Consider the following 23,543-nt stretch of genomic DNA (forward strand, 5'->3'; position numbering starts at 1 on the left):
TGTGGCATTTCAAGTCACATTTTGTTTTTAAAATACAGAAAATAAAGACAGCAGAACATGGAAAACGGCAAAAAAAAAAAAAAAAAAAAAAAAAAAAAGAACAACGGATGAGGGGGAAAATAAAGCTAACAGGCCTCTCTGCTCTAGTTTTCTCAATTTGAAAAACTGAAGAAGAAGGAAGAGGGTGGAGAAAAACAGGCAGGGGGGCGGGGCAACACAGAATGAGACAGGTTAGTTCATGAAACTATGGATGCTTTATGTTCATGTTTAAATTATGTTTTGTTTTTTTAATAAAGTCTAATTTAAGATTTAATCTTTCATCTCTCTTTTTTTTTTTTTTCTTTTACATTTATGGTATTTTTTGATCTTCAGGATCCAGGGCCCTCAGCGCTCCTCTTCGTGGGCTCAGACTGAGGACAAAGGAATGCCGACGTCGTCTGGCAGTGGGAATAAAAGCTCCCGCGTCGCCTTCTCGGCTGAACCGGCACCGCCAACTCAAGAAGATAAAGTGGAGTCCTTCTGTGTTTGCTGTGCTTGTGAACGTTGCATGGACTTCTGACTTTCCACGTCTCTAAAATGTTTCTCAACCTGCAGGAAAAAGCAAATGGAGGAAAAGCCCATGAAGGGAAACCCAATACAGACAAGAGGCGTTTTAATGTTGTGCTTTCATCATGTCTGATAAACCACCTGAAAAAAGATCCTAAGCAAAAAAACAATAAGCCACAGCCAAGATTTTAATTTTTTTTTTTTATCTGTGTGTCAAAGGGGTTTTCAACCTTGGGGTCGTGACCCCATGTCACCTGAAATGTCTATCAATAATAAAAATGTAAAAAATGACAAATTATATTTTACATTTAAAAAATAAAAAAAAAATTCTATTTTTTGTGCAATTTTTAAATATTTATGCATTTGTATTTATGGGAAAGTCTAGTAATAATACAATTTAAAAAATGTTTTAATTATATTTTTAATTAAAAAATAAATTCAAAAACATTTAATGTGTAAAATTTAACAATTTTATGTAAAATTTTAAAAAATGCATGCAAAATGTTATCTATTATTTTAAAATTAAAATGTATTTTTATTTAATTTTGCACAACAATACAAAATATCACAGATACAGCTATACTGCCTACTCTATTTATAACAGAGTATAACAAATATGATCAAAAAAATAATTTTAGACGGGAAAAGTAACTGGGCTCACCAGAAAAATGTCACATGACATGACTGTTTTGGGACAATATCACATGCTTTATTTCACAGGAAAACCAGTGATTGAAAGCATAGAAAGTTTAATAAAGTTTCCAATGCGTCCAGTTCTGCTCATTAATCCCGTTCAATATTGTTCATTACCCGTTACATTTTATCGAGCGATCGTGTTTTTCCCAGTGGTTCCCAACCTTTGTTGGATCATGACCCCCTTTTTATATCACAAATTTCTCAGAATTAAAAACTAATCAATCAGGCTTTTTATACTGTGTTATTAATATAGTGGTTCTCAAACTTTTTTTGGGTATTCCCCACTTTGAACGACGGCGAACTTTCAAGCCTGACCTGATTCAAAAAGTTTTCAAAACATTTTAAAAATATATATATATATATTTACACATAATTTTAATAATTTTTTGTACATTTTATTACTAAACACAAACCTAAGGTTGAAAAACCCTTAAACGGAATATTTTTAACCTATAAATCTGAGGCCATACATAAACAGTCACTGCAGATCAAATCTAAACTTCACTAAATTCATAACAAGTGTTTCCTGGTGTCTGAAAACAGATTACTGATCTGTGTGTATATTGTGTGTAGATACTCACTATTTTGCGTACATGACTTAAAGCGCTTCCCTCTTTGCCTTTGCAGTTTTCCACCTGGTAAGGCGGTGAGATGACGACGTCGTCCATCACCATAATGTTCTTCTCCTGCCATTTACAGTCTTTGATGCTGCAGAAAAAAAACACTGTCACACTGACTCCACCCTTGTTTTATGCTACACCTGCTGGTGTGCACTTACGTTTTGTGGATAGTCTGGAATAGCTGCTGGCCCTCCACAGAAACCCCAGCACTGATTGCATAGGCTTGGGACAGCTTGTCCTCCTTTTCCGTCTGTGCTCGATTGGCAAGCTGCGACAAAAACGCACAACACACACACAAGCTTTTTAAACGTATAGACACAAAGACACCAAATCCTTTAAAATCAACCGTTAAAAGTGATTCAGCTGCAACATGGAGTAAATGAGATTTAGAAACTGGGTTGGAAAAGTACTTTAATCTCAAAATGTTATGTCTGTAATCTTGTAGTGCAAATATTATTTATTTTATTTTAATGTGGCCCTTATACGCCGTCGTGCAAAGGGGCGGAGAATTTCCAGAAACTTCACGTGATCTTCAGGAATTTTGGAAATCAAAAACAAAAACATATAATGGGATATAATCATTGGAAGTAATAAGAAATTTTGTCATTTTAAATAACTGACGCTGATATTTTAGAAGATGGTAAAATAAAAATATATCTTCTTAACTATATCAACATCACTGTTAATTAAGGGACAACTTTTGTCTGTGAACACTTTCAGTTAACTCCCACACAAAGTTTGCAAATTTACAAATTCCCAGAATTTTACAACCTTATTTGACATGATATTGTATGTTTTTTTTTTTTTTAAGTTGAATTATTTTGAATGGATTCTAATATTTATTTTTGTATGTGACAGTTATTCAAAATTTCTCCCAATTTCTGGTTAATTCCCATGGAAAGTCTTTGAAAATTCCTGGAATTTTACAACCTTAGTTGGAATGTAATTTTTTTTTTAATGTCTTACTTTGATTACTCCCAAGTTCTGGTTAACTCCAATAAATATTTTCAATAAAATGGTTATATTTTTGAATATTGTCAAAATTCTTAAACTTAAGTTCAAGCAGAATTTACTGAAAATGTTACACCTTTCTGCAGCCCAATGGTTTACAAATTAAAATCCTCACATTCTCAAAATGCAAATAAATAAAATAAAAAACAGTTTTGTGGTTTAAGATTAGGAAAACACTACAAAAAAAAATATGTGTGAGTACATGAGAGGGAAACGTGATCATGTAAAGGCTGAACAACAAGTTTTATTAATAGCGTTTCATAATAAACCTTTGATTTGATCCTAATAATAGACAAAGGTGATGTCGTGCAACAGTAATCGTGTATAACTGGATAATTTTTTTGTGCGTGGCCTTACCTTGCTAACATTCAGTGATGCTAGTGGAGGCGGAGTCTCGGAGCGGTCATTTATAATGTCCACGTCGGAAACATAAGCTAAGTTGATCAGGATGACGTCGTTGAGGTTGGGCTTTCCGCTGGAGGAAGCACATTCTGGGAAGGGGTTTGGGTCAAGGACGACAAACTTAACAGAGTCGCACGACAACAGTGACATGGTTTAAATAAAACTGAATCCTCAGTTTCACAAAACACAGTGAAATAAGACAAAAGTAACAGACGTTCAAGTCGTCTTTGCAAACATCTTATTAACCAATTGTTTACATACATTTTAACCTTCAACATAATATCTACAGTATTCTTCAATTGAATACAATAAAATGAATGTAAAAATATTGGAAAATCCGAATACGATATTCGTTTTCAGGCTAATATTGGACGAATATCTGATATTGGAACGGAACACCCCTCGAAATATGGCGGTACGATTAACCTTTATCGCATAGGTTTTATGGTTTTCACTACTACGATAACGTAACCTCAGATACTGGAGGTTTTTTCTTCCGTCTCCATCATTTGAGTGATATATTTATCCACCGATCACAATTGCTGAGAACCACTTTCCTGGGCTGCTGGCCAATCAGAAATGGCTACAGGACACAGGCTTGTATGCGCTACAGCGAGTCTCTGAGTGCGCTAACAACTACACCAGGGCCCTATAAAATCCACGTTAATGGAATCACAAAATTGAACAATGAAAACAGAATCTACTGTTGAACGCGGAAATGTACAGAATCGAGTTGAAACGCCATCACCGTGAGGAAAAGGACGTTTTTTGTGCGTGAATGTCCTCCCCACTCTGTTTTAAACACCGTCTAACACGACTCCTAAATCAGAGCAGACCAGTGCCCGCTTCATTTTAACGTGTCTGTAAAGCTTTGTCCGTTTCTCATGTAGTGCTGCTGCGCTCCGTGAGAACATGAGTCAGCTTTAATCAGCTTCACCTGCTCAGAGCGTTTTTAACATCTCATCAGAGCTACAGAAGATCTGTGGATAAAGTTGTTTTGTTGTTGTGGACTGGACCACCGATACCAGGGATTGTTGAGTCTTAAACACCGTAGATTAATGATAACTTCTGATACTTTAAAACAGTGATTCTCAACTGGTGGGTCGGGACCCAAAACTGGGTCGCGGACAGCTGGTCAAAAAATAAAGAAAGAAATAAATAGCCTAGTAATGTCTCGCATGTTGGACTTGTCTTATTTTGAAAGAAACTTTTCTTTTGACAGGCATGCTGTGAAATGCATGTTGCACAGGAAAATATATATATATAACCCTAACCCTTAAAACGCATATGCCTTTAAATGTATATTTTGCAATATTTGTCAGAAGAAAAAAAATGCAATCAGGTTTTTTTGTCAAAATCGTGCAGCCCTACCTAGAAGGCACCCAAATTTAATCAAATTAAAAACAAATTGTGGCATATTTTTTGAATATCGTCAAATATATTGTGACGTTTTCTAAAGAATTGATAATATCTTATAGCCATAAAACTCACATAATTATGCCTTTATTTTATTGCGATCTTAGAGTAAACTCATTTTACAAGGAAGTAGAAAAAGCAGAAGCTAAAAGTTGGTGTGGGTGACCATGACTAGTGGAACACAGAAGACATGTTGAACAAACAGCTTCCAAACCCTAAAGCATAAAATCATGGAGCGCAACAAAAAAATGTGGATTCAGAACAAAATAAACCATTAACAGTTGGATTTAGGGTTTTAAATAGCTGTTCTGGTTATTTTCCCACTTATAGAAATATGTTTGTGTAGTTTTATTAACATATTTAAACTTAAGTGTAGCAATACAACTTTTCTTAATATGATACAACACCAATATTGTGACTGATATTAATCTGATCCAATATCAGCATGAATATTCCATATTTTGTAGTTTGGAATGTTTGAAAAAGCATGATCAAATGATAAATTAGGCTTTCTATTTTGATGATATAGAAAACAACAAGATTGCCTGTATACATATATTCTTTATAGTTTATTTTGTATTAAAGTACTCAATTTAGGAGTCACTGATTTCACAACTTCACCCAACCCAGACCTTCCCTTAAACAAGCCACACTACAAAACTCACTCACACGTGCTTTCCAAAGTGACACATAATGTGTAGCGATTTGTTAATAAATGTGCTGTGTGGCATTTTGCATCAGCAAATTTAACCCTGAATTGTCTTTCTGGTAAGACTTAGAGTTAAAAATAGGTTTATATTGTGTATCGCCATTTTGAGAACAAATATCAAGATATCAGTTTTGGTCCATATCGTCCAGCCCTAAATATTACTGAAACAGAGAAAATAGTCAGCTACAATAGGTATGAGGAAAAACTGACCCATGTATTACAGACATTCCAACCTGAAATGTAAGAATATTCTACAGTTGAATATAATAAATGAAAAGAAAGCGGGGGAAAATAACCACAATAAATCGAATAAAAAGGCATTCTAATGCACTGATCCTGTTTGTACTTTTGTATGTTTGAAATATAATACAAAAATATAAGATAAGTAGGTGCCAACTTAAAGCATTGTCCCGCTAGTGACCCACACAGGTAACATCTATGATAAACACACCAGGGTGAACTTTCTACACAACAACACAACCTTCACTGTGTGTGTTTAGAGCGCACTCCCATTGTAAACGTTAACCACATCGTCACGCGTGAGTAATCTGATCACACTGATGGGGGTCAAAACACACGTACACACGCCCTCCCACCAATGGGTGTAAACCAGCATGCTAACGTTAGCTTAAGTGATGCTTCTGTAAACTGAATCAGAGTCCGGTTATAAATAACTAAATGTGATGATAACAGTGCGTTATTATGTGGTTAGACTGACGAAGCAGTGATATTGTTGATAATGTTGACTTGGGGAGCAGCAGTGTGCAGGAATGACCGACACTTAGCATGCTAGCAGCGTTAGCAGTGGCATGAATGAAGCATGGCCGGTTAGCACCGGCATCCATTCACTCGCTAACGAGGGGAAAAAACACGCACAAACACCACAAAGTAACCACGAAAGTTCGGTATTTGAACACACGAAGCCCCAATGTGGGCCTCTGGGTGTCGTTTTAACATGCTAACTAGCGGCTACACACAGACATGATGGCTAGCTATGGTTGGATGCCAGATAGTGATCCACGTTGAAGGCTGGCTTTACAAAGAGAACACAGAAAACACTGAATGACCAACACGACACACGCTAAAATACCGACGCCCACGTCCCTGAAGTGGGTTTTAAAGTTGATTTAAACCACACACAGGCACTAGCTCTTCTGGCACCGGCTACGCCTGCGCGGAACACTATTTGGCAGATTTTCGGTTACCCTACAGGCCCTCGGAGGCCAGCGCGCCCTGTCCGAACACGGGACCGCGAACCACTCAAAGGATACTTAAGGTCAGCATCTTGGACTGGTAGTCGAACGCGACCACTTCTCCTTGCAGCCGTTGGCCCAAGCAGGTGAGGCAAGAGACATGGCTCCCGACGCTGAAATACTCCCCCGGTCCTGGAGCCGCCATCTTCTCCGCCAGGAAACCGGAGCGCCTGCCTTACGTAAAACGACGCGATGACGCAGGGTGACGTAACATGGGCGTGGCCCAGCGACGTACGAGTGGAGGCTGCGCGGCACAGGGGACACAATAATATGGATTCAGGATCCTCAAAGATTTACTTTTTTATCCTTGAATAACCAGCCGTGCCCCAAAGTGAATAAACTGTATGTGTTTAATAAAATGTTTTGTAGGAAAAATATATTCTGTGTTACCTTTTCAACAAGGAAAAGAAAAAAAAGGATGAAGAAAGCCCACCCAAAAAACTACAAAATAGAAAACAAGGCAGACAACACAGGACAGAACAAAAGTTTCTGTCCTTTGTTGTTCCAATTATACATATTATTGTTGTGGTTCCGTGTGTTTTTTGTGTACTTTTGTTATTTATTTATTTTTTGTATGTTGTCATTTTGTGTGTTCTTGTTAAGTCCTTTTGGGTATTTTGGTTGTTTTGTGTGTTTTTGGAGTAATTTTGTATATTTTTCTGTCAATTTGTGTACTTTTTCTTATTAGCTCAATTGGAGTACTTATTTTTATTGTGATTTTTGTTTAGTTTATTGGATTTTGCATTTGTTAATGGTGAAGAATGGGGGTAGGATTTCATATCCCTTGTCGAATGAGTCAAATGTGTATTATATTGAAATTGGCTATTTTATTTGGAAATTTCTGTAGTTTTTTTTTTTTTTTTTTTACATTTGTTCATTCATTTTCATCATTTTGTGTATTCTTGTAAAGTCCTTATGTGTATTTTTTTTTTCGTCGTTTTGTGTGTTTTTGGAGTCGTTTTGTATATTTTTCTGTCAATTTCTGTATTTTTATCGTTGTGTTGTATATTTGTGCATTTTTGTTGTTCTGTGTTTTTGAACAACAAAACACAAAACAACAATAATTGCACACAAAATGAAGAAAAACCTATACCTAGTTAAAAACGAAAAATACACTAAATGACAAAAATATGCAAAATGACTCAATAAACGCACAGAATTACGATGAAAGTCATAAAGTGACTAAAAAAAACCTAAAGCGTACACAAACTGTGAAGAAAACACAGAAATCCTTTGCTCTTTCTTGTATTTAATGCTAATTTAACGCAAGTTAATGTTGATAGAAGCTGCTCCTCTCTGGTCTAAGGGGGAAATCCCGCCCCCTGCTGGACACACGATGTACTGCATCACTTCCTGATTCCTCCAACACTAACATCACCGGCTGCTGTTTGAAAGCCAGTCTTCTTTAGTGCTGACGGGACGTGGAGATGGATTCTGTCCACATCCAGGGTGTGTGGATCGCTGAGAGGCTCCAGGAGAGAATGAAGGGCCAGGAGAACCTGTGGCTCGCTGTGACCCACCTGGGGGACCCAAAAGCTGCCTTCCTGCTGGTCTTCCCGCTGGTTTATTTCACCAGTAAAAGGACCGGGGTGGCCCTGCTGTGGGTGGCAGCCTTTTCCGAGTGGTTCAACTTGATCTTTAAATGGTAAGGCTGTACATATTAACCTGTAAAATTGTTTCATTATTTTTTTGTGTAGTTTTATTTTGTCTGTTTTTACAAAGATGAAGTTAGAACAGGGATGTGATGATGATGTTTTCTCTTCTTCTTCGGTGGTGCTTTTTTAAAGTTAGCAGCACCGTAACGAATGCATTAGCGCCGCCCACTGTGCAGGACATATTGTTGCAACGTTTGAAGTTGATCAAATAAAAATAATTAAAAGCTTTTCAATTAAATGTTTCAATTAGGGTCAAAATCAATCATAACTTAATCAGAATCGTTACAGTCCTAATACATCAGTATAACAAAATTACATTCAAACTCGTATCATTTCAGCGCAAGAATATATATATACAATAACAGAATAAAAGTTCAAGGTAATAACTGCTTCCTATTTAAACATTTTGAACAACATTAAAACAAAGAAATGTGGCACATTTAAGACCAAAAATACACAAAAAGGACGGAATAAACACACATGAGGACAGAAATATATTAAAGACGACACAAATAAATGCCACACGTCTCCAAAAAACCCCACAAAACGACAAGAAAAATTACAAAATGACACCAAAAATACACAAAACAACTCAGAAAAGGCAAACGACGAAAACAAACACCCAAAATGACAGGAAATGATGATAAAAAAATACATGCAAAATAACTCATACAACACAAAACATCAACAAGTGCACACAAAATGAGATAAAAATATACATAACGACAACAAAAACACAAAAAGTCGGTGTATCCTGTGGTCATGCTCAGATTGCTCATTATTTTAAATGCTGTCATGAATGTTGATCATGGGACTTTTGGATCTCTGTGATCACAGTTTCCTTTTTTCTGATTCAAAGTCGTAAAGACGTCAAAGCAAGTGTGTGTGCGACTGTGTGTGTGTGTTATCTGCTGGTAAAGTTCTGGTTCCATGGCAGGTTGCTGTTTGGAGAGCGCCCCTTCTGGTGGATCGGGGAGTCGCGTCTTTTCCTCGACAGAGAACCAAACCTTCACCAGTTTCCCTCCACTTGTGAGACCGGCCCAGGTGAGACCAGTGGTGCAGCCAATCACAGCCTCCCATTGATCCGTTATTGATCTGATGACTTCCTGTCCTCAGGAAGTCCGTCTGGTCACTCCATGGTGACAGCAGCTGTGTGGTGGGTGGTCGTGTCGTCACTGGGCTCGTATCTCTACTCACAAACCCGCAGGTAAGTAAATAAATAAATAGACAAACACAGCGATACGTCACGGCTGAAGCTCCGCCCCCTCTCTCCTTACAGCGTGGTGCTGTCAGTGTCCCCGTATCTGTTTTATTTGGTGCTGCTGATTTCAGTCGGACTCTCTCGGATCTTCATCCTCGCCCACTTCCCTCATCAGGTGGTCGCTGGCTCGATCACAGGTCTGAGTGCACAGATGTCCAATTACACGTGAACGCAGCTCAGGCATGTGACTGTACAGAGGGCACCTGATTTTACCCGATTGCGGAAACTGGACGGAAAAGAACAGGATTCATGTTTTAAAATGGAAAAAGCAAACTGACCTGTTTGGTTTTTGGGGGTTTTTGCTCTTATTTTGAAATGAGGCTTGCCATTGGCTTTCAACCAATCAGGGAGCTGTATTTGGTTATAATCCTTCCTACTTCATTTACATTAGGTCTACTAGTACTACTTGTACTACTAGTGAGATATTTTAAGAGTACTAGAAGTACTGGTAAACAACTTTTTTTTCAGCATAACAATCTGTTTTTGTAAGTCATCCGAGTCGACACTTATAAAACGTAAACTTAATTACTGTAGTTGACTCTATTCATCTAAACAGAGAAAGATAATGGAATGCGGAAATAAATAATCCCTGAAATGGAATTTGGGAACCTTTGTAAATTTTTATGACATAGGCACTAACATGCAGACATTTTTGGAAGTAGCAGCTCCAGGAATAAGATTCCTTCTTCAGGACTCAGTTTTTCTGTTGTGATGTAATCGTTTGAGGGAGCCAATGAAAGCCTGTGTGTGTGTGTGTGTTTAACGTCATGTGTGTTGCTTCTGTCAGGCTTCCTCATGGGAGTGGTCCTGCAGCGTAGAGTCCCTGAGCAGCGCCCCCTGCTGTTCTTCATGGCCAGCTTTGGACTGCTGCTCACCGCGCTCACGTTGAACGCTGGTTTACGGCTGCTGGGAATCGATGTTTCCTGGTAAGTCGCTTTAACCCAAACTTTTTCAGCTGCGCCCCCTTTTATTCTTTATCAAATCTCATAAAAATAACTTAACAACTAATGATTTTAGAACCGCAATGAAGCTCTTTATAAATACAGTGCAAAAGAAAAACATTTTCAGCCACTGCCATCACAGCAAAATCATTTTTTTTTTTTAAAAATTAAAAGGAAATAAAAAAGGTGACGTTTAAAAATAATAATAATAAAAACAATAAATCTCTTAAAAATAAGTAACATTTTTAGAACAGTAAGTCTTTTTTTAATAAAAGGAAAAATAAAAACTATTGTAAACATAATAATAAAAAAAACTCTCACTGGGGGTTTCCACTGGATCTCCGCCGCGCCACGGCACAGATCCGGTATTTCACCGCTGTCAGGCATCAGGCGTTTTGAGTGCGCCACAGTGCACTCCGGTTGAATGACTGTGACGTCACAAGACAGAGCAGTTCTCATGATATTTATATAATCGCGCGAGAACACAGTTAATAGTATGTGTTATAAACAGGTCAGTGTTCCTAACGAAGAAGTACAAGAAGGTTGGACTCTGGATTTGTCAAAGCCACATTTTTTAGCAACAGTTAACAGAGAAGAGATAAAACTGCACCAGTAAAATATGAACTAAATCAAAGTTGCTGCAGTTTAAAGTGCAGTTACAGTATGAGAGGAAACAAATAGTGAATGTGAATTTGTTTTTACACATTATGATGTATTCACTTGAAATATAATCTGAAGTGTTTTATTTTGAAAAGTAACTCGATATTTTATTGCGGAGTACGTGCTTAATTTCCTGTTTAGCTTCATTTGCTCTGTGCTGATTGATGCGTCGTGCTCCGGTGTCCGTCAGAAATAGAAGCCCTGCGTATATCAGGCGCAGGGCACCAGACTACCGCATCTGGGAAGGAGCAGACACGCACCGCAGCGGACCTGGTGGAAATTAACACATAGAATAAAGTGGAAACCTATCAGCTCCGGTGGAAATTGGGGGTCAGGCCCCCCTTATCGCAACAAAATAATGTTTTTTTTATTATTATTATTAAAAAGGTTAATAAAATGGACTTTTAAAAATAATAAATGGAATATTCTCCTTCAAACCTCTTCAAATAACTATTGATAACTAATACTTTTAGAACAGTTATAAAGCTCTTTATTAAGTGTAAAATAAAAATAAAAAATACTCAAGCTTCCCAGTCGCTACAAAAACATTTTTTTTTTTGAATAAAGTTTAAAAAAGCGATGAAAATAAGAAATTGGAACATTGTAACGGGCCCCCCAGTTTGAGAACCACTGCTCTAACCTGTGAATGTGACCACGTTTACACTTTAACTGTAAATCTTTCAGGTCTATCGCTCTGGCTAACAAGTGGTGTAGCCGCCCTGAGTGGATCCGTCTGGACTCCACCCCGTTCTCCTCCCTGACCCGGGACTGTGGCGCCCTCCTGGGTTTGGGTTTAGCGCAGTACTGGAGGCCCGGGGGCTGGTCCATGCCGTGGGCCCCCCGGGCGCTCTCCTTAGCCCTGTCCTCTATGGGACTGTACCACGTGCACCGTCTGCCCCTCCCAGTGCAACCACAGTCTCTGTTCTACACCCTGTTCTTCATCAAGTTCGTCATGGTGCCTCAGATCGTCATGGTGCTGGTGCCGGGCCTCGTGCACATGTTCACGCACAAGATGAAAAAACACTGACATTGTACGAGACTTCTAAAGTTCCAGAAACTGTTTAAAAAATGGGATTTAATGTATTTTTGTGCTTGTTTGTATATTCAAATTGTTCTCATTCAAGTGTACACTTGTGTAGCAATAATAACATGAGGGACGTTTTCTTTACTGGGTAAGTATTAATCAAAAATTCAAGTATTTGTCATTAGAAACAGTGACCCCCAGTGCCACCTCTGTGTAAATGCAGATGTTTGAGCACCTGCAGTAAAACTGGATTAATTAAAGGTGCGTGTTGTGTTGTGCGTCACTTCTTTGTTTTTCCTTCCCTTTCTCTCCGAGCATGTATGAAGGATTTTTTAACAATGGTTTGTATGGGCAACTGCCGATCCAGGGGCCACATGTGGTCCTCGGTCTACTTTAGTGTGGCCCCCAAGGTAAATGCAAAAGAAGAGAGGATTCCAAAACACAGAATTACTACAAAAACACACCTTATGACAACAAGAATGCATAAATTATAGAAAAATAGATAAGAAACACAAAAATAAGTCCAAATACACAATAAAACAAAAAAAAAAATTGCTCGAAAAACCCACAGGATAACTCCAGACACGCAAAAATGGAAAAGAAATTCACAAAATGATTCCAAAAACACAAAGCAACCACAAAAAAAAAATGAGAAAAATATAAAAAGCGACAAAAATAACTCCAAAAAACACAATATGACAACATACTCATAAAACACGGATCGACTACAAAAATACAATAAAAAGACAAAAAAAATTGAAAAACCACGACAAACATGGAAAATGACACTAAAAACTGACAACAAATATCACAAAATGAATTCAAAAAAAAAAAAATTGAGAGAAAAATATGCAAAACAACAAATAATGCAGAATGACTGAAAAAAAAAGAAGACATAATTACAACGAAACAGGGTGACAAAAACACAAGAAAGCAAAATAAATTATGCGAAACAACAAAAAGACAGAATAAAAAAATGACAAAATATACAAAAACTAAAATAGCTGTGAAAAAATACAGAATGACTCAAAAAACAAAACAAAAAAATAATTTTTAAACAAAAAAGAGAAAAATACAACAAAAACAATATTTTTGTAAATTCTGAGAGTAGGTGGAGCTGTAATATTTTTACCAAATTTCAGTTTCCTATGTGGTGTAGTTCCTGAGACATTGGGAGCTGAAAATGTAAGAAAAATAGGGACGAGCTAAAATTGACAAATACTTCCTTCACCAAATTGTCCATATCTCAAAAAGTATTCATACGATCGAACAAAAAAATGTACAGTGTAAAAAATTAAGGAAGAACTAGTAAAATATCTATTTTTTCAGACCGAAGTGCGTGGGCCATTTGTTGAAATGACATGTAATGATCCTGGAGATGAAACGATGAAACTAATCAACAAAATGAGCGACATTCAGCAAATGCTTCAGTTTGAAACCATTTATAAATACTTCCCGTCTCCCCTCCTCATACATCGTCTTCTCTGTACAGATTACAATCGCTTATCGTGAGATAAAAACACATTCTTTTTTATTCACTTTAATTCCAACATTTGTTTTTTGTTTTTTAATCACAGCGATCTTGAAAGCTCACATTTACACACAAGAGAAACTCTGCTCAGCAAGCAAACACGTGAAAGTAAAAGAACCGTTGGCTTTACATCCGCTGAGGTCAGGGCAGGAAATGACGAGGGATTATTATTATTATTATTAAGGGACGGGCGCTCGCTCCTCGTCTCGCACACACACACACACACACACGTGTCAGAGGGACTTCTATACAGGATTCTGCAGAGCATGCATCAGACTATTTACAGCAATCTAATATACACGGACTGCTCTTTAAATTAAGTATCGTACAGTTTCTGTCTTCATCTCCTTAGATTATTCTTTAGAACACAAGCTAAATAAAACTGTCTGTCTATATTTTTCCCACATGTACAAATACCTTGATTATTAATAATATCTAATGCACATCTCTATGACCAAATATGGCGTTCCTGAATAGCAAAAGCAGTAAAAGTTTTTGTTGCAGTGGGATTTCTGCAACTTTTGTGCAAGGCCAGTGATTGAGACGTTGCATTGATTTATTTATTGAATTAAAGCAGTGGTTCTCAACCTTTTCAGCCCGTGACCCCCAAAAGGGCCATCTATAAGCGGGAATAAAGGGGAGATTTTTTTGAGACCCATTTATAAAGTCAGCAAAATGTTTTATGAATCTGTGATAACCACATGTATTTATTTAACTGAATAATGTCCACTGTTATCCAGGAAGTTTACTACTATTTGTGCCATAGTAATATAGTCATCTCAAACATGTAAATTAATCAGAAATAAAATGCGTTGAAAGTGACCAAAAAATAGTGGTGAAATGGGATTTTAAAAACCACAGAAAACTGGTTCAACAATGCAAATTAGAGCGTGGTAAAAAAAAAAAAAAAAGTGGTAAAAAGGGTTCAAAGTGTCAATATTGGCTTAAAAGTGGCAGAATGGGGGGGATAGGGGGTTGTAGTAATGTCATTTAAAAAGTAGGACAATTAGTTTAAACTGGCAAGTAATGATATGACAAATCGTGAATGTGGTTAAATTGGTAAAAAATAAAATAAAACATGAAATATAGTTAAAAGAGGTTAAAATCGACAATAATGGGTCAACATATGTGACGTTAGATGGATAAAATGGTGAAAAGGGTTTATAAGTACCAAAAATGTCTGGAAAATGGTAAAAAGATTAAGTGTCAGAAACAGGAGAAATGTAGCAAAAATGCATTAAAAGGAGCAAAAACATGACAAGAAAAAGTGATGAAAATAGGTTAAAATATGGCAAGTTTGGTGTAGTTGTAGAAAAAGGGTAAAAATATGCAAAAATTGGCTCAAATTGTTCAAAAATATCTGGCGACCCCCTCCCAGTGTCTTGCGACCCCAAGGTTGAGAACCTCTGTTTACAACTTGTGCTAATCCACCTTTGCTGCTGTCATTCATCACTGCTTTCAGAATGAAAATAATATCTTTTTATGATAACGCAGCATCACATACTCACTTCTTTCTCATTAGTTTGAACAACCAGAATAAAGAAAATAAGCAAAAATACATAAAGTGCACTATTAAGTGTGGAACGTAACAGACGTGTTAGTGCCTGAATAGAAATCATCATCAGAAGAAGAAGAAAAAGAAGAAGAAGACGGTGTCTGCGTTTGCTTTGAGCATGAAGTGAGGAAACACTTTGATTCTGCACAGGAAAAAAAATCAATTTCCATCCATTATTAAGGTGTATTATTTATTCCCTATGAGATCATGCACTGATGCATTGAGGATTAAGGACCCTCACTGAGAGGCTGATGCATGAAATAAATGTCAAGGAAGTTTGATTGTTTTAAAACCTGAGGATGGACCTTGAAGGTAAAACAAGAAAACAGTTGTTCTTTACCTCCTAAATCAAATTATTCACTTAATTAATAAAAATAAAAAAACAAGCCTCTTTTTATGAAATATTTTGATTTATTCTTATATTATTTTCGTTCACATTTCTTTTTCATTCTCAGTGTTGGGGCCCCCTAGTGGTTCCTAGAGCCCTATTGCAATTGCATAATCGGCCTATAGCCAGAAACAAAATAAAAGTAAATACTGTATGCAAATAGCGTCTGTATTTTTAAGTCTGGGTCAATAGATTTTTATTTTTTAAATGTGCAAAAAAAAACTACGTTTATCATGTTTAACTGAAGGAAAATATTCATGTGTTTAAAAGTTACAGTGTGTATTTCCTGTATTAACAGCAGTTGTTTTGCTCCTCCATGGCAGTAGGGGGCAGTATATTGAGCTCCATTAAAGCTGTCACTGCTTGTAATTTGTAGGACATTTATCAAGGCTTTCACTGGATGCTGTTACCATGGTAACAGGTAAAGAAAAATCCCATCCACCCAACAATGCATCCATCCACCCATGTGTCACCCATCCATCCATCCTAATCCATTACTATTTACTGTCATCTTCAAGGTCCATTCTCAGGCTGAGCTATGAGCTGCTGATCCACCGGGTTTTTCCCGCCTTAGGCCCTGAGTTATCATACAACCCCGTTCAGGATAAGCAGGTATAGATGATGAATGAAAACATGTCTGTTCTCAGGTTAAAACAACTCCAGTATTGCAATAAATGCTTGGATTATTTGTCGGCTGTAAGAACGAAACAACACATTAAATATTTCTGCAGAAAAGAAAGAAAGAAAAAAAAGATGATCCTGCAGTTCAGTCCGTTTTTTTTGCGGCACTTTACGATAATGTTGTCTTTAATTATGACTGTGTCATCATTTACACCAGCAGTGCAACGCAGAGGTTCACGGAATCACGCTGAGAATGCAAACTATGCTTGGTTTCTTTTATATGTACAATATATAACTTAATTATAAATATCCTCATCTGTATTCTTAGTCAAGCCGTTTGTTTTTTTCTGAGCAATGTACAGTATTGAACATAGAGTATTGTGTTACATAGAGCCTACAACAGATGAAAGAGTCCACGCGTGGAGTCCGATGACGCGTACGACCACGTCCACACAGTCTGAGACTTTGTGCCACGCCGCGTTTAAGGAAGTGCACGGTGTTTGATTAGGAAAGAGATCAGAAGGCGATGAGTCATCACTTCTCATGGTGGGTTTTCGTCGTCCGAGCGCACGTCGCTCGTTCTGCCTTGTCGTCACACACACACAAACACACTCACGAGGTCACTTTCGCTAAGCTCAACCGTCCAATCACAGACAAGCTGTCACACATTCGACTCCACGAACGGTCTCTTTGGTTTGATGGGGGACGTGGGGGGGCCTTGGGTTCGGGAGTCACGTGAGAGCTGGCGGTACATGTTGTCCTGGTAGGCCTGAGCCACGGGCAGAGTCCTCGCCACCTTCACGTCCGTGTAGGTCGGCGCCTGACTGACCCGCTCCAGGATGTCCCCCCCCCCGCCGCCACCACGAGAGCCATTAGCCAACTTCCCCAAAGAAGATGGCTGGAAGTAGTAGTCCTCCTCCAGCAGGTGTCCGTTCTGGGCGTTGTTGGTCTTGTTGTAGTAGGCGATGTTGCCCAGGGACGTCGGGGGGCTGTAGGCGGAGCCCTGCTGCACCAGCTGACCGGGGGATGTGGGGCTAATGGCCGAGTCCATGGACGTCATGCCCCTGGACCAGGAGGGCTGATGCAGGTACTGTTGAGTCCGAGCAGTCTTGTCTATGATCCCCATGAAGGGTGTGTTCCTAGAGCGGGTGGGTTCTCCTTGGTACAGGCCTCCCCCACCCTGGGAGGGCGAGATGGGTGAGACGTCATCACAGGCACGCTCATAAGTGGTTTGCAAAGGGATCTCCATCTGCTGGATGGACGAGGATGGCCTGAAGCCGGGGGCGAGGTTACTGGTGGATCCGGCGGAGATGTTGTTGCTGGAGGGTGAGAATCGAAGTCCTACGCTCTGAGAGTGGATTAGGGGCCTGGGGGGGGCCACGTGCTGCTTCAGCTCGGTGGTGTTGGCACTGACGGGGCGTCGCACCATGTGAGGGATCTCAGGAGAGCCTAGCTGGCAGGGGGGCATGGCGTTGGCCCGCTCCAGCACGTGTTCAGAGACCGGGTAGTAGGCGGCCGACTGGCTGCGGCTGATCTGTGGCGTCTGGCTGAAGCGGATGCCCCCCGGGCCACCGCTGCTGGCGCGGTAGGCAGAGGAGGGGCGTTGGGGCAGCTCGTCCTTTAACAGGTTGGACTCCATAACCCCTCCTCGGCCCCCGTGCTGACAGAGGGCCCCTGAGCTGAGGCTGGCCTGAGGCATGGAGCGTCCGTCCAGCGATGGCTGGTACACCAGGCGGCTCTCCACGTCCACCGAGCCCCCCTGGTAGCGGCCCATGGGGCTAGCGTAGCCGCTGTTGCCCATGGCGCTGCCGGGCTGGTTGGTGCGTACGATCTGCGCGATGGACGGCTGCAAACGCAGACCCTGGATCTGGTGGTGCTGCGAGGACAGCGACGGCTGCGAGCTGAGCTGGAAAGAACGCTGGCTGCTCATCTTGGACAGCGGCGATTTGGGTCGTCCTGGAAGCTGCTCGGTTTGGTAGCGCACGGGCGACCCGGACTGGGACCTGTACAGGCACACGCTCTCCAGTGGGGGGCTGGCTCGGTACTGACTGGTGCGGCGTAAAGGGGAAGGTGGCGGGCTCTGGTGCTCCATGCCCTGACTCCCTGTACCCATCGGTGGGGGGCTGAAGCGGTAGGACGGCTGGTGCACTGGAGAGGTGTGGGGGGGGCTGTGTCGGTAGTGGGAGTTGTGGTGCGTCGGGGAGAGGGACGGCGAAGTGGCCTGGTACGACCCCCGTGTTGGGGAGGACATGGAGGAGGCAGTGGGATGGTACTCGTAAGGCTGACCCATGGGAGACCCCCCAGTGAGGTAAACCTGCTCTGGGTGTGTGGGCGACAGGGGGGGGCTCTGGATGATGGGAAGGCTGGAAGGATTGCTAAGGTGCTCAGGTGGGGGCAGACCCATGGACATGGCCTCCAGCTCCTGCTCCAGGTAGTCCTCATCCTCGAACAGGTCCTGGACCGGTTCCATGTCCTCCAGACGTGGCTCGGGGGGAGGGGGGAGAGGCATGGACAGGGACTCATCCTCCTCGGGGGACGACGTGGCGGGAGGGGAGGGCGGGGGCTCCTGCTGTGGGTGTCCGTCCTGGCTGTAGTGGTGACACTCCTCCTCCACACGCTGCAGCAGCCGCTGGATCTCCCTGTTGTTGGGGCACTGCTTCATGGCTTCACTCAGGTCCTCTAAGGCTTCAGGGAATTGTCTGCAAAACCAAAAGGATGGTGTTTTTCTTAGACAACATTCTCTATCTCAGAAAAACGTACCTGCTGCTCCGCTTGGCGCGTGCTCTGGCGTAGTAAGCCTCGTACGATTTTGGTTTCAGCTCAAGTGCCTTCGTAGCAAACTCCTCAGCCATCCCAAAGTCCTAGAGAATCCAAGAGAAGATGAAATCACACGTGGTCAACAACACATTCTCTACTTCCTCAGTCCTCAATGTCAAAGGACCACATTTGGGATCCATTTGTAGCCATGACGATTGGAAACATTACATCAACACTTTTAGAAGCCGACATGTGCCAGTTATTGAACTGCCAAAGTAAAACCGAGGTACAAAGCATTCAGTGAAAAACACATTAAGGGGCAAGAAAAGTACACAAGATGAAAAAACACAAAATGACGCAAAAACACACAAAATGACAAAAAATTTACAAAATTACTCCAAAAACACTCAAAATGACTACAGAAATGCACAAAACCCACAAAACACCAAAAACATACACAATGACTCCAAAAACACACAAAAGTACAACAACTTACACAAAAAGGACTTGAAAAACATAAAAACGTCGACTTCAATAACTCGAAAACCTCAAAACAGCAAAAATACACAAAAAATATATAAAAAACACACAAAAAGAAATGAACTAAAATATGCACAAAATGATTTCAAAAACACACAAAAATACACAAAATAACAGCCAAATACATGAAATGACTCAAACACACAAACTGGTCTGGTATAGAGTTACTATCAGGTGTGTTGGAAGAGTAACATCTAAATCATGCAGGACTGCGATCGTCCAGGACTGGAGACACTGGTGCAGGCTTACGTTCATTTTCCTCCGACATCGGGACAGGTTGAGGAAAAGAGACACTTTGAGTTCCCTGAAAGTCTTGAGGTCCTCGTTGAAGCCTTCGCGTGGAAACTTTTTCAGAGCGTACTGATAACGTTGTGTAGCCTCCTTCACCTTCCCCTTCTGTTGGTCAAACACATAGAAAATGCTGCTGATATTTCACAATAAAAGCCAAATACTAAAATCTAATGTGTACATTAATAAACTTCAAAAAATGTTTGTTTAGAATTTCACTGTCTTTCTAATATTTAATGGATTCATTTCTATGAAGTATATTATTCATAGCAGACATGAGACACAGACGGTCCTCGATCATTAATAGCGTGCCAAACAAATACACAAAATTACTCCAAAAACACACAAAACAATAGAAAAATATTCTAAATCACTGCAAAACCACCAAAAAGGACAAGGTAAACACACAAAATAAAGAGAAAATTGCAAAAAATGACTCTACAAAAACACAAAATACCCAAAATGATTCTAAAAACACAAAAGGATGACATAAATACACAAAATCACGACACAATTTTACAAAATGACTGCAGTAACAGAAATGACAACTTCAAAAACAGACAAAAGGAGGATAAATACAAAAAAATGACAACAAAAACACACAAAATGAGTGAAAAAACCCCCACAAAAATGGATTACAAAAACACAAAAAAATGACAAATATATAAAATGACCACAAAAATACACAAATTGACTACAGTAACGCACAAAAAAGGATTACAAAAACACAAAAAAATGAAATACTGTGCTAATACGGTGCTATGCTGCACTGACCTTGTAGAAACCGTCCCCCTCCTCGATGAGCTTGCTGAGTAAGATGATCATGATGTCGGGTTTGGAGGTGGCCATGGCCCACGTGGCTGGACCTGCGTGACACAGGAAGGAGCAGATGAAAATGGAAAGACAGGAAGAGAGGAACGGTGAGAAGGAACACGGTGAGAGGATGTGGGAGAGAAGTCGGGAGTCACACTACAAACGACAGAGATAACAGGAACAAGGACGACAGCCAGAATGGAGAATGAGAGAGAGAAGACAGGCAATCCGCTGTAGAGGCAAAGATTAGTGGAATCTGCCGAGTCAGCTTGACAACATCAAGTCTGGGTCCAATGTGTTGAGTTTAGCCACTAATAAAAAATGACACTGTCATGCCTTTTAAACGAGGTACACGTTCTGTGTTCTCAGGGAGTGCAGACACACGTTAGCACAGCAGAATAGAATCACAAAAACAACTGGTAATCAACAGTAAAATCAGACCCTGAGAGCACAAAAGCACAACAAAAATGCACAAAAGAATAAATACAACACATAAAAGGACAGCAAAAGCACAAGAAAAGACAACAAAATACACAAAATTACTCAAAAAACAAACAAAAAGAACAGAAAAACACATGAAATTAATCCAAAAACACACAAATCAACAACAGAAATGCACAAAATTATCAAAACATAAAATGACCACAAAAACACAAGGACAACATAAATACACAAAATGACTATGTAAAAATACACAAAGGGACATAATAAGTACACAATATGACTCCAAAATGCCAAAATGAAATACGCAAAACGACAACAAAAACACACAAAAGAATACAAAAATACTCAAAATGACTGCAAAAACACACAACAGGACACCATAAATACACAAAGTCTGGGTCCAATGTGTTGAATTTAGCCACTAATAAAAATGACACTGTCATGCCTTTAAATGAGGAGCACGTTCTGTGTTAAATGGGAGTGCAGACACGTTAGCACAGCAGAAAATAATCACAAAAACAACTGGTAATCAACAGTAAAATCAGACCCTGAGAGCTTTATTTATGGTTAACTCACACGTAAAGAAGAGGAGGGACACACAGGCAGGAGAAGAAGCAGGCAGGAGGGATGCAACACTCCTCCACACTAAAGCTGCTGATGAACCATGAGTGGTGTCCGACCCCCGTCTCACACATGCATTGAACCAACATCACGCCGCTGCAGCCACATGGAACCTCAGTCACTCTAAATTAGTCTACAGATTGGGTTTTTGTGACCTTAAACACGCAGGACAGGAGCTCTCCAGGACCACACTTGGTCTACACCGGGCTAAGGTGATACTTTGTAAAATATAACCAACGGTTTTTAAGGGCGAAGCCATGGGAACGCAAATCATAACTTTGATCTATACAAATTAATATGATCAGAAGTGATTCCTGCTTTTACAGATGATGAAAGTGTTGGATTACGAGCTTTCAAACGGCGCGTCATGCTTCTCCACACATTCAAGGGATGCTCCACTGTCTTTCACAATCTTACAAATGTACTTATTAGAAGATCTATGCCTTGTGTGTTTTTAGAGACAATTTATGTATTTTTGTTGTCATGTTTGTTTTTTGTGTTTTTGGAGCCTTTTTGCATATTTTGTATTAATTCTGTGTGTCTTTGGTAGTATGGTACTATTCTGTCACTTTGTGCACTTTTTTTGCCCCTTTGTGTGGCACTGAATGCTTTGCACCTTGGTTTTATTTGGGCAGTTGAATAACAATCACTTGTATGCTTCTAAAAGTGGTGGAACACAGGCTCTAAAACCGTAAAGTAGTCCCAGTTTTAAAAGGCAATTAGATTAATATGGTGCATAATTATGCCTTTTGTTAGACATAGATCTTCTAATAAGTACATTTCAAAGAATTTAGGCCCAACTTGTAAAAACAGTGGAGAATTCCTATAAGAAAAGAGAGAATATGACTTTTTTTTAACTTGCAGATAAGATAAATAATAGACTTTTTACATGTAGTTCAGCTCCAATTTGCATTGGACAAAACGCTGTGATATAGGAATGCATTTGGGGTGACAAAAAATAAATAAAAATTGATAATTGATTAACTGCAATTCATAACAAAAACAAAAAAAACTCTTCTGCATCCTCCAGAATTCTTGCTAATTTTAAATATTTCCTTTTAATAGTTTGTCCTTTACAGCATGTTTGCATGAGCTCTGGTTCAGTGTATGCGTCACTACACCCTGCGCTTTAGTTAAAGATGGCCACCTCCAGGCACCTACTGTTGCCTGGCAACGCATGTGACTTCGTGTCTTAAAAAGGCCTTTTAGGTTCTCATGCTTTGACAACTACGTGTGAAAAACACATTAAATGTGTTCTTATCTACAAGATAAAAATACATTGTTTTTTTTATGACTACCATCATTATAGACTAAATTATTAATTCAGAGTTAAGAAAATGGTGATATGCACCTATTCAAGTTGGTTGCAACAGGCCAATAACCAAGAAAGAGTTTAGAAAAATGAACACGAGCAACAATAAAGGTTGTGTTTTACGTGTTTCCAAAAACCAATAGACAAAAAAATACCTTGGAAAGCAGTTCACTAAAGATAGTTTCTATACAAACGTTTGTCATGCTTCTATTTAGACCTCAATGAGTTTAAGGCTTCATTGATTTATTCTATTGTATTGTACTGTATGCCTCGAGTCATTTAGTGTATATTTTCTGTCAAAATGTGTGTTTTTGTAGTCAATTCGTGTGTTTTTGTTTTTGTATTTGTATACATTTTGTGTGTTTTTGTTGCCATTTTCTGTATTTTGCATTTTTATATTATTGTTTGCAACCAATGGAGAGCAGCCATTTGCGGCCAGAAACAAAAACACACATTATGATTAAAAAAAACCCCACAAA

General features: G+C 39.5%; 3 protein-coding genes across 10 annotated transcripts in view; 1 reads left to right on the forward strand and 2 right to left on the reverse strand.

Moving 5' to 3' along the window:
* Positions 1-266: 266 nt before the first annotated feature.
* Positions 267-6,840, reverse strand: lsm12b (LSM12 homolog b). The gene is made up of 5 exons (XM_028476885.1): positions 6,672-6,840; positions 3,231-3,364; positions 2,021-2,130; positions 1,824-1,950; positions 267-588 (listed from the first exon to the last, which is right to left on the reverse strand). The coding sequence occupies exons 1-5, from the start codon at positions 6,796-6,798 to the stop codon at positions 496-498; spliced, it is 591 nt and encodes a 196-aa protein (XP_028332686.1). The 5' UTR covers positions 6,799-6,840; the 3' UTR covers positions 267-495.
* Positions 6,841-8,011: 1,171 nt separating this feature from the next.
* On the forward strand, positions 8,012-12,477 carry g6pc3 (glucose-6-phosphatase catalytic subunit 3). Its single transcript, XM_028476882.1, has 6 exons — positions 8,012-8,298; positions 9,246-9,352; positions 9,425-9,515; positions 9,588-9,706; positions 10,357-10,495; positions 11,855-12,477. The coding sequence occupies exons 1-6, from the start codon at positions 8,081-8,083 to the stop codon at positions 12,195-12,197; spliced, it is 1,017 nt and encodes a 338-aa protein (XP_028332683.1). The 5' UTR covers positions 8,012-8,080; the 3' UTR covers positions 12,198-12,477.
* Positions 12,478-14,667: 2,190 nt separating this feature from the next.
* Positions 14,668-23,543, reverse strand: part of tanc2b (tetratricopeptide repeat, ankyrin repeat and coiled-coil containing 2b) — a 179,524-nt gene continuing 170,648 nt past the window's right edge. For 6 of the 8 annotated variants that reach the window (XM_028476874.1, XM_028476878.1, XM_028476877.1 and 3 more), the window contains 4 exons: positions 20,649-20,740; positions 19,836-19,982; positions 19,050-19,150; positions 14,668-18,988 (listed from right to left, as the gene is read on the reverse strand). In XM_028476874.1, the coding sequence (XP_028332675.1) occupies positions 16,951-18,988; positions 19,050-19,150; positions 19,836-19,982; positions 20,649-20,740 (2,378 nt within the window). In that variant the 3' untranslated portion in view covers positions 14,668-16,950. The remainder of the gene's footprint in view (positions 18,989-19,049; positions 19,151-19,835; positions 19,983-20,648; positions 20,741-23,543) is intronic. The other 2 variants (XM_028476879.1, XM_028476881.1) reach the window with 1 other exon arrangement.

The sequence above is a fragment of the Gouania willdenowi genome, chromosome 19, assembly GCF_900634775.1.
Source record: "Gouania willdenowi chromosome 19, fGouWil2.1, whole genome shotgun sequence".
NCBI classification, from domain to species: domain Eukaryota; kingdom Metazoa; phylum Chordata; class Actinopteri; order Blenniiformes; family Gobiesocidae; genus Gouania; species Gouania willdenowi.